The following is a 12,393-nucleotide window of genomic DNA, read 5'->3' as shown; positions in this document are numbered from 1 at the left end:
ACACACACACACACACACACACACACACACACACACACACACACACACACACACACACACACTTACGTTAGTCAAAACAGTCCCATTCTTCAAGTCAAAGGGGGATGAAACATATACAGCACTGACTAGTGGAACGTACCAAGTAAAGGGGGGAATATTATATTATATATAAACATATACAGCACTGACTAGTGGAACGTACCAAGTAAAGGGGGGATGTGATATTATATATAAACATATACAGCACTGACTAGTGGAACGTACCAAGTAAAGGGGGGATGTGATATTATATATAAACATATACAGCACTGACTAGTGGAACGTACCAAGTAAAGGGGGGAATATTATATTATATATAATCATATACAGCACTGACTAGTGGAACGTACCAAGTAAAGGGGGGAAGGGGGGCAGTGTGGGGAGTTGGATCAGTCCGATCAGTTTTCCTCCACACACAGCACAGAGAAACAGGATGATGATGCCGAACAGATTCCCCCCTGGATAACACTCCTTCTCAGCGATGGACCAGACCACCCCGAACAACAACACTCCCAGACACACTAGACAGAGAGGGAGAGAGACACACACACACACACACACACACACACACACACACACACACACACACACACACACACACACATACACACACACACACACACACACACACACACACACACACACACACACAGCTTTTCAGTTTAACATTGTTAGCACTAGTCAGCAATTAATATCAAACTGAATGTTTTAATCATTAATGATTTGAACCCCAACACACACACTGTCACAGACACACACACACACTGTCACAGACACACACACACACACTGTTACACACACACACACACACACACACCGCCGTACCTTTGGTAATAACGTGGGCTAGAAAGCCCTGAGGTCGGGAACATCTCAGTCTGCTGAACCAGGAAGAGCAGTCCATCATGGTCATCCTCACCTGGACACACACACACACACACACACACACACACACACACAGACACACACACACACACACACACACACACACACACACACACACACACACACACACACACACACACACACACACACACACACACACACACACACACACACACACACACACACACACACACACACACACACAGAGACACAGACACAACCAAAACCACAACTTTAGAAGTCCACAATACAACCCTTCCTCTCTCCTCACTGGCTCCACAATACAACCCTTCCTCTCTCTCCTCACTGGCTCCACAATACAACCCTTCCTCTCTCTCCTCACTGGCTCCACAATACAACCCTTCCTCTCTCCTCACTGGCTCCACAATACAACCCTTCCTCTCTCCTCACTGGCTCCACAATACAACCCTTCCTCTCTCTCCTCACTGGCTCCACAATACAACCCTTCATCTCTCCTCACTGGCTCCACAATACAACCCTTCCTCTCTCTCCTCACTGGCTCCACAATACAACCCTTCATCTCTCCTCACTGGCTCCACAATACAACCCTTCCTCTCTCCTCACTGGCTCCACAATACAACCCTTCCTCTCTCTCCTCACTGGCTCCACAATACAACCCTTCCTCTCTCCTCACTGGCTCCACAATACAACCCTTCCTCTCTCCTCACTGGCTCCGCAATACAACCCTTCCTCTCTCCTCACTGGCTCCACAATACAACCCTTCCTCTCTCCTCACTGGCTCCACAATACAACCCTTCCTCTCTCCTCACTGGCTCCACAATACAACCCATCTCTCTCCTCACTGGCTCCACAATACAACCCTTCCTCTCTCTCCTCACTGGCTCCACAATACAACCCTTCCTCTCTCCTCACTGGCTCCACAATACAACCCTTCCTCTCTCCTCACTGGCTCCACAATACAACCCTTCCTCTCTCTCCTCACTGGCTCCACAATACAACCCTTCCTCTCTCCTCACTGGCTCCACAATACAACCCTTCCTCTCTCCTCACTGGCTCCACAATACAACCCTTCCTCTCTCCTCACTGGCTCCACAATACAACCCTTCCTCTCTCTCCTCACTGGCTCCACAATACAACCCTTCCTCTCTCCTCACTGGCTCCACAATACAACCCTTCCTCTCTCCTCACTACCACTGGTAGAGACTGGTAATGGTTATAACAACACTACCACTGGTAGAGACTGGTAATGGTTATAACAACACTACCACTGGTAGAGACTGGTAATGGTTATAACAACACTACCACTACCACTGGTAGAGACTGGTAATGGTTATAACAACACTACCACTGGTAGAGACTGGTAATGGTTATAACAACACTACCACTACCACTGGTAGAGACTGGTAATGGTTATAACAACACTACCACTGGTAGAGACTGGTAATGGTTATAACAACACTACCACTGGTAGAGACTGGTAATGGTTATAACAACACTACCACTGGTAGAGACTGGTAATGGTTATAACAACACTACCACTACCACTGGTAGAGACTGGTAATGGTTATAACAACACTACCACTGGTAGAGACTGGTAATGGTTATAACAACACTACCACTGGTAGAGACTGGTAATGGTTATAACAACACTACCACTACCACTGGTAGAGACTGGTAATGGTTATAACAACACTACCACTGGTAGAGACTGGTAATGGTTATAACAACACTACCACTAGTAGAGACTGGTAATGGTTATAACAACACTACCACTACCACTGGTAGAGACTGGTAATGGTTATAACAACACTACCACTACCACTGGTAGAGACTGGTAATGGTTATAACAACACTACCACTGGTAGAGACTGGTAATGGTTATAACAACACTACCACTGGTAGAGACTGGTAATGGTTATAACAACACTACCACTGGTAGAGACTGGTAATGGTTATAACAACACTACCACTGGTAGAGACTGGTAATGGTTATAACAACACTACCACTAGTAGAGACTGGTAATGGTTATAACAACACTACCACTGGTAGAGACTGGTAATGGTTATAACAACACTACCACTACCACTGGTAGAGACTGGTAATGGTTATAACAACACTACCACTGGTAGAGACTGGTAATGGTTATAACAACACTACCCACTGGTAGAGACTGGTAATGGTTATAACAACACTACCACTACCACTGGTAGAGACTGGTAATGGTTATAACAACACTACCACTGGTAGAGACTGGTAATGGTTATAACAACACTACCACTACCACTGGTAGAGACTGGTAATGGTTATAACAACACTACCACTACCACTGGTAGAGACTGGTAATGGTTATAACAACACTACCACTGGTAGAGACTGGTAATGGTTATAACAACACTACCACTACCACTGGTAGAGACTGGTAATGGTTATAACAACACTACCACTGGTAGAGACTGGTAATGGTTATAACAACACTACCACTGGTAGAGACTGGTAATGGTTATAACAACACTACCACTACCACTGGTAGAGACTGGTAATGGTTATAACAACACTACCACTACCACTGGTAGAGACTGGTAATGGTTATAACAACACTACCACTGGTAGAGACTGGTAATGGTTATAACAACACTACCACTACCACTGGTAGAGACTGGTAATGGTTATAACAACACTACCACTGGTAGAGACTGGTAATGGTTATAACAACACTACCACTACCACTGGTAGAGACTGGTAATGGTTATAACAACACTACCACTACCACTGGTAGAGACTGGTAATGGTTATAACAACACTACCACTGGTAGAGACTGGTAATGGTTATAACAACACTACCACTACCACTGGTAGAGACTGGTAATGGTTATAACAACACTACCACTGGTAGAGACTGGTAATGGTTATAACAACACTACCACTACCACTGGTAGAGACTGGTAATGGTTATAACAACACTACCACTACCACTGGTAGAGACTGGTAATGGTTATAACAACACTACCACTACCACTGGTAGAGACTGGTAATGGTTATAACAACACTACCACTACCACTGGTAGAGACTGGTAATGGTTATAACAACACTACCACTACCACTGGTAGAGACTGGTAATGGTTATAACAACACTACCACTGGTAGAGACTGGTAATGGTTATAACAACACTACCACTACCACTGGTAGAGACTGGTAATGGTTATAACAACACTACCACTACCACTGGTAGAGACTGGTAATGGTTATAACAACACTACCACTACCACTGGTAGAGACTGGTAATGGTTATAACAACACTACCACTACCACTGGTAGAGACTGGTAATGGTTATAACAACACTACCAACTGGTAGAGACTGGTAATGGTTATAACAACACTACCACTGGTAGAGACTGGTAATGGTTATAACAACACTACCACTGGTAGAGACTGGTAATGGTTATAACAACACTACCACTGGTAGAGACTGGTAATGGTTATAACAACACTACCACTACCACTGGTAGAGACTGGTAATGGTTATAACAACACTACCACTACCACTGGTAGAGACTGGTAATGGTTATAACAACACTACCACTACCACTGGTAGAGACTGGTAATGGTTATAACAACACTACCACTACCACTGGTAGAGACTGGTAATGGTTATAACAACACTACCACTGGTAGAGACTGGTAATGGTTATAACAACACTACCACTACCACTGGTAGAGACTGGTAATGGTTATAACAACACTACCACTACCACTGGTAGAGACTGGTAATGGTTATAACAACACTACCACTGGTAGAGACTGGTAATGGTTATAACAACACTACCACTACCACTGGTAGAGACTGGTAATGGTTATAACAACACTACCACTGGTAGAGACTGGTAATGGTTATAACAACACTACCACTGGTAGAGACTGGTAATGGTTATAACAACACTACCACTACCACTGGTAGAGACTGGTAATGGTTATAACAACACTACCACTACCACTGGTAGAGACTGGTAATGGTTATAACAACACTACCACTACCACTGGTAGAGACTGGTAATGGTTATAACAACACTACCACTGGTAGAGACTGGTAATGGTTATAACAACACTACCACTGGTAGAGACTGGTAATGGTTATAACAACACTACCACTACCACTGGTAGAGACTGGTAATGGTTATAACAACACTACCACTAGTAGAGACTGGTAATGGTTATAACAACACTACCACTACCACTGGTAGAGACTGGTAATGGTTATAACAACACTACCACTACCACTGGTAGAGACTGGTAATGGTTATAACAACACTACCACTACCACTGGTAGAGACTGGTAATGGTTATAACAACACTACCACTACCACTGGTAGAGACTGGTAATGGTTATAACAACACTACCACTGGTAGAGACTGGTAATGGTTATAACAACACTACCACTGGTAGAGACTGGTAATGGTTATAACAACACTACCACTGGTAGAGACTGGTAATGGTTATAACAACACTACCACTGGTACAGACTGGTAATGGTTATAACAACACTACCACTACCACTGGTAGAGACTGGTAATGGTTATAACAACACTACCACTGGTAGAGACTGGTAATGGTTATAACAACACTACCACTGGTAGAGACTGGTAATGGTTATAACAACACTACCACTACCACTGGTAGAGACTGGTAATGGTTATAACAACACTACCACTACCACTGGTAGAGACTGGTAATGGTTATAACAACACTACCACTGGTATAGACTGGTAATGGTTATAACAACACTACCACTACCACTGGTAGAGACTGGTAATGGTTATAACAACACTACCACTACCACTGGTAGAGACTGGTAATGGTTATAACAACACTACCACTACCACTGGTAGAGACTGGTAATGGTTATAACAACACTACCACTACCACTGGTAGAGACTGGTAATGGTTATAACAACACTACAACTGGTAGAGACTGGTAATGGTTATAACAACACTACCACTGGTAGAGACTGGTAATGGTTATAACAACACTACCACTGGTAGAGACTGGTAATGGTTATAACAACACTACCACTGGTAGAGACTGGTAATGGTTATAACAACACTACCACTACCACTGGTAGAGACTGGTAATGGTTATAACAACACTACCACTACCACTGGTAGAGACTGGTAATGGTTATAACAACACTACCACTACCACTGGTAGAGACTGGTAATGGTTATAACAACACTACAACTGGTAGAGACTGGTAATGGTTATAACAACACTACCACTGGTAGAGACTGGTAATGGTTATAACAACACTACCACTACCACTGGTAGAGACTGGTAATGGTTATAACAACACTACCACTACCACTGGTAGAGACTGGTAATGGTTATAACAACACTACCACTGGTAGAGACTGGTAATGGTTATAACAACACTACCACTACCACTGGTAGAGACTGGTAATGGTTATAACAACACTACCACTGGTAGAGACTGGTAATGGTTATAACAACACTACCACTACCACTGGTAGAGACTGGTAATGGTTATAACAACACTACCACTGGTAGAGACTGGTAATGGTTATAACAACACTACCACTACCACTGGTAGAGACTGGTAATGGTTATAACAACACTACCACTACCACTGGTAGAGACTGGTAATGGTTATAACAACACTACCACTGGTAGAGACTGGTAATGGTTATAACAACACTACCACTGGTAGAGACTGGTAATGGTTATAACAACACTACCACTACCACTGGTAGAGACTGGTAATGGTTATAACAACACTACCACTAGTAGAGACTGGTAATGGTTATAACAACACTACCACTACCACTGGTAGAGACTGGTAATGGTTATAACAACACTACCACTACCACTGGTAGAGACTGGTAATGGTTATAACAACACTACCACTACCACTGGTAGAGACTGGTAATGGTTATAACAACACTACCACTACCACTGGTAGAGACTGGTAATGGTTATAACAACACTACCACTGGTAGAGACTGGTAATGGTTATAACAACACTACCACTGGTAGAGACTGGTAATGGTTATAACAACACTACCACTGGTAGAGACTGGTAATGGTTATAACAACACTACCACTGGTACAGACTGGTAATGGTTATAACAACACTACCACTACCACTGGTAGAGACTGGTAATGGTTATAACAACACTACCACTGGTAGAGACTGGTAATGGTTATAACAACACTACCACTGGTAGAGACTGGTAATGGTTATAACAACACTACCACTACCACTGGTAGAGACTGGTAATGGTTATAACAACACTACCACTGGTACAGACTGGTAATGGTTATAACAACACTACCACTACCACTGGTAGAGACTGGTAATGGTTATAACAACACTACCACTACCACTGGTAGAGACTGGTAATGGTTATAACAACACTACCACTACCACTGGTAGAGACTGGTAATGGTTATAACAACACTACCACTACCACTGGTAGAGACTGGTAATGGTTATAACAACACTACCACTGGTAGAGACTGGTAATGGTTATAACAACACTACCACTACCACTGGTAGAGACTGGTAATGGTTATAACAACACTACCACTACCACTGGTAGAGACTGGTAATGGTTATAACAACACTACCACTGGTAGAGACTGGTAATGGTTATAACAACACTACCACTAGTAGAGACTGGTAATGGTTATAACAACACTACCACTACCACTGGTAGAGACTGGTAATGGTTATAACAACACTACCACTACCACTGGTAGAGACTGGTAATGGTTATAACAACACTACCACTACCACTGGTAGAGACTGGTAATGGTTATAACAACACTACCACTGGTAGAGACTGGTAATGGTTATAACAACACTACCACTACCACTGGTAGAGACTGGTAATGGTTATAACAACACTACCACTACCACTGGTAGAGACTGGTAATGGTTATAACAACACTACCACTGGTAGAGACTGGTAATGGTTATAACAACACTACCACTGGTAGAGACTGGTAATGGTTATAACAACACTACCACTACCACTGGTAGAGACTGGTAATGGTTATAACAACACTACCACTAGTAGAGACTGGTAATGGTTATAACAACACTACCACTACCACTGGTAGAGACTGGTAATGGTTATAACAACACTACCACTACCACTGGTAGAGACTGGTAATGGTTATAACAACACTACCACTGGTAGAGACTGGTAATGGTTATAACAACACTACCACTACCACTGGTAGAGACTGGTAATGGTTATAACAACACTACCACTGGTACAGACTGGTAATGGTTATAACAACACTACCACTACCACTGGTAGAGACTGGTAATGGTTATAACAACACTACCACTGGTAGAGACTGGTAATGGTTATAACAACACTACCACTACCACTGGTAGAGACTGGTAATGGTTATAACAACACTATACAATGGTTAGCTGCGAAATTCCCTAAACCTTCCCAACATGTTTCCTGTTTGGAAGATTCACATAATCGGGAGACAATAAGCTGGAAATCCAGGAGTCCTTCAACTTGTATTTCTGGAAAACAACCTATGGCTTAATATGACGGTATTGTATTGTTGTTTGTATTTATGTTAGTGAAGGCATTTCTGCATATAGATAAGATACACAGAATCATTACTAACCTGTGTTCTCACTCTGGCCTCTTCTCCTTCCTTCTGCTGGCCTCTTCTGCTTCCTTCTGCTGGCCTCTTCTGCTTCCTTCTGCTTCCTTCTGCTGGCCTCTTCTCCTTCCTTCTGCTTCCTTCTGCTGGCCTCTTCTCCTTCCTTCTCCTTCCTTCTGCTGGCCTCTTCTCCTTCCTTCTGCTGGCCTCTTCTCCTTCCTTCTACGTCCTTCTGCTGGCCTCTTCTCCTTCCTTCTGCTTCCTTCTGCTGGTCTCTTCTCCTTCCTTCTACGTCCTCTACTGGCCTCTTCTCCTTCCTTCTGCTTCCTTCTGCTGGTCTCTTCTCCTTCCTTCTAGTCCTTCTGCTGGCCTCTTCTCCTTCCTTCTGCTGGCCTCTTCTCCTTCCTTCTAGCTGGCCTCTCTGCTGGCCTCTTCTGGCCTTCCTTCTGCTTCCTTCTGCTGGTCTCTTCTCCTTCCTTCTAGTCCTCTACTGGCCTCTTCTCCTTCCTTCTAGTCCTCTGCGGGACCAAACTCATGCCTCTCTTTATTGTCACTCAGTGTGTTTGTGTGTGTGTGTGTGTGTGTGTGTGTGTGTGTGTGTGTGTGTGTGTGTGTGTGTGTGTGTGTGTGTGTGTGTGTGTGTGTGTGTGTGTGTGTGTGTGTGTGTGTGTGTGTGTGTGTGTGTGTGTGTGTGTGTTTGAGAGAGAGATAGAGGGAGAGAGAGAGAGAGAGAACTTTTGAAATCTGAGCCAAAGAATACACACTCAACAGGTCAGGTTTAGAGGGGGTAGGAGGGGAGAGAGAGAGAGAGAGAGAGAGAGAGAGAGAGAGAGACAGTAGATTTTGTTGTTTTAATTAATTTATTGTCTATTGTGTATTTATGACTGTTGTGAATTGTTTCAAATAATGGCGTATTAACTGCCGTTGCCTCATTGAATTTCAATAAATTATTTTCTGTCTCTCAGTTGCTTTAGTATCTATGAGACCTAATCACTTCCTGAATGTGTTCTAGAATGACAGCAGGACCGTTCTGCGTTCTAGAATGACAGCAGGACCTTTCTGTGTTCTAGAATGACAGCAGGACCTTTCTGTGTTCTAGAATGACAGCAGGACCTTTCTGCGTTCTAGAATGACAGCAGGACCGTTCTGCGTTCTAGAATGACAGCAGGACCTTTCTGCGTTCTAGAATGACAGCAGGACCTTTCTGCGTTCTAGAATGACAGCAGGACCTTTCTGCGTTCTAGAATGACAGCAGGACCTTTCTGCGTTCTAGAATGACAGCAGGACCTTTCTGCGTTCTAGAATGACAGCAGGACCTTTCTGCGTTCTAGAATGACAGCAGGACCTTTCTGCGTTCTAGAATGACAGCAGGACCTTTCTGCGTTCTAGAATGACAGCAGGACCTTTCTGTGTTCTAGAATGACAGCAGGACCTTTCTGTGTTCTAGAATGACAGCAGGACCGTTCTATGTTCTATTTAAGCACTAAGGCACAAGTCAGTGTTGAACACAGTCACAGGTAAATGGCAGGGGGGCCTGTAAACCCATAAACCAGTGACTGTTTTTGAGCATGTACTTTAGCACTGACTCGCGTGACTTATGGCTTTATTAATAAAATACTTTCCAAACATATTAACCTTTGTCCCCAGACTATTACGCACAGCTCATACAAGCCTGGGAAATCAACCACCCAGACCATAGAATTCTATTGGAGTGACTTACTGAGTCACTCCATTTAAAGTTGAACAAATCACACAACTTGCGAAGCGTGGCTCTGTGCTTGTGGTGTGCTAGCGTACACGGAGGGTTAAGGGGGAAGGTGTTGTGGGAGATGATTGGTTGGTAGATTAAGCCAATTATATGGCTGAGTAATTGGTGCCAATCTCCCGGCACGCTGTATTGGCTAAGGCCAAGTTTGTCACATTGGTCCACTAGACTCTTAGTGCATTTGGACGGAAGCATAATCTGTTTAAAATAACAATGAATTACATATTTTTTTTTATCAAAACTGTTATTTTGATAATTAAAATGAAAGCTATTTCATTCCTCCACCAAAGGAAATAGCCTGTCAAGAATCTAGTTGTTAGTTATTTCTGTTATGTTGGTACAGACGCCGTCCAATCTTTAAATTAATTATGTTAGCACAGTTGCTATGCTAAAGGACTGGTCGTCTGTTCTAACAAATGTGGTTGAAGTGTAGACTGACTGACGCTAACTAGCAGCTAACAGTCAAACACCTGGAATGCTAGCTAACTTCAGCTAACAGTCAAACACCTGGAATGCTAGCTAACTTCAGCTAACAGTCAAACACCTGGAATGGCAGTAAACTAGCAGCTAACACTCAAACACCTGGAATGCTAGCTAACTTCAGCTAACAGTCAATCACCTGGAATGCTAGCTAACTTCAGCTAACAGTCAATCACCTGGAATGCTAGCTAACTTCAGCTAACAGTCAATCACCTGGACATGCTAGCTAACTTCAGCTAACAGTCAATCACCTGGAATGCTAGCTAACTTCAGCTAACAGTCAATCACCTGGAATGCTAGCTAACTTCAGCTAACAGTCAATCACCTGGACATGCTAGCTAACTTCAGCTAACAGTCAATCACCTGACATGCTAGCTAACTTCAGCTAACAGTCAATCACCTGACATGCTAGCTAACTTCAGCTAACAGTCAATCACCTGGAATGCTAGCTAACTTCAGCTAACAGTCAATCACCTGGAATGCTAGCTAACTTCAGCTAACAGTCAATCACCTGGACATAGCTAGCTAACTTCAGCTAACAGTCAATCACCTGGAATGCTAGCTAACTTCAACTAACAGTCAATCACCTGACATGCTAGCTAACTTCAGCTAACAGTCAATCACCTGGAATGCTAGCTAACTTCAGCTAACAGTCAAACACCTGGAATGGCTAGCTAAACTCGCAGCTAACAGTCAATCACCTGGACATGCTAGCTAACTTCAGCTAACAGTCAATCACCTGGAATGCTAGCTAACTTCAGCTAACAGTCAATCACCTGGAATGCTAGCTAACTTCAGCTAACAGTCAATCACCTGGAATGCTAGCTAACTTCAGCTAACAGTCAATCACCTGGACATGCTAGCTAACTTCAGCTAACAGTCAATCACCTGACATGCTAGCTAACTTCAGCTAACAGTCAATCACCTGGAATGCTAGCTAACTTCAGCTAACAGTCAATCACCTGGAATGCTAGCTAACTTCAGCTAACAGTCAATCACCTGGAATGCTAGCTAACTTCAGCTAACAGTCAATCACCTGACATGCTAGCTAACTTCAGCTAACAGTCAATCACCTGACATGCTAGCTAACTTCAGCTAACAGTCAATCACCTGACATGCTAGCTAACTTCAGCTAACAGTCAATCACCTGGAATGCTAGCTAACTTCAGCTAACAGTCAATCACCTGGAATACTAGCTAACTTCAGCTAACAGTCAATCACCTGGAATGCTAGCTAACTTCAGCTAACAGTCAATCACCTGACATGCTAGCTAACTTCAGCTAACAGTCAATCACCTGACATGCTAGCTAACTTCAGCTAACAGTCAATCACCTGGAATGCTAGCTAACTTCAGCTAACAGTCAATCACCTGACATGCTAGCTAACTTCAGCTAACAGTCAATCACCTGGAATGCTAGCTAACTTCAGCTAACAGTCAATCACCTGACATGCTAGCTAACTTCAGCTAACAGTCAATCACCTGACATGCTAGCTAACTTCAGTTAATTACATTGATGAGTTTTTTCTCTCTCCCTTTTTCGTGATATCCAATCGGTAGTTACAGTCTTGTCTCATCGCTGCAACTCCCGTACGGA

The 12,393-nt window shown here is 43.3% G+C and overlaps 1 protein-coding gene across 1 annotated transcript in view; it reads right to left on the bottom strand.

Moving 5' to 3' along the window:
- The window catches only part of LOC106562799 (sodium/hydrogen exchanger 9B2), a 53,628-nt gene extending 44,874 nt beyond the window's left edge, over positions 1-8,754 (bottom strand). Inside the window, 3 exon segments of the mRNA XM_082977301.1 lie at positions 390-560; positions 865-955; positions 8,575-8,754. Of these exon segments, the coding sequence (XP_082833427.1) occupies positions 390-560; positions 865-949 (256 nt within the window). The 5' untranslated portion in view covers positions 950-955; positions 8,575-8,754.
- Positions 8,755-12,393: the final 3,639 nt, after the last annotated feature.

This window comes from Salmo salar, chromosome 07 (genome assembly GCF_965601325.2).
Source record: "Salmo salar chromosome 07, fSalSal1, whole genome shotgun sequence".
NCBI lineage: Eukaryota > Metazoa > Chordata > Actinopteri > Salmoniformes > Salmonidae > Salmo > Salmo salar.
The sequence above is the reverse complement of the archived record's forward strand: the minus strand, read 5'-3'. Positions and strand labels throughout refer to the sequence as shown.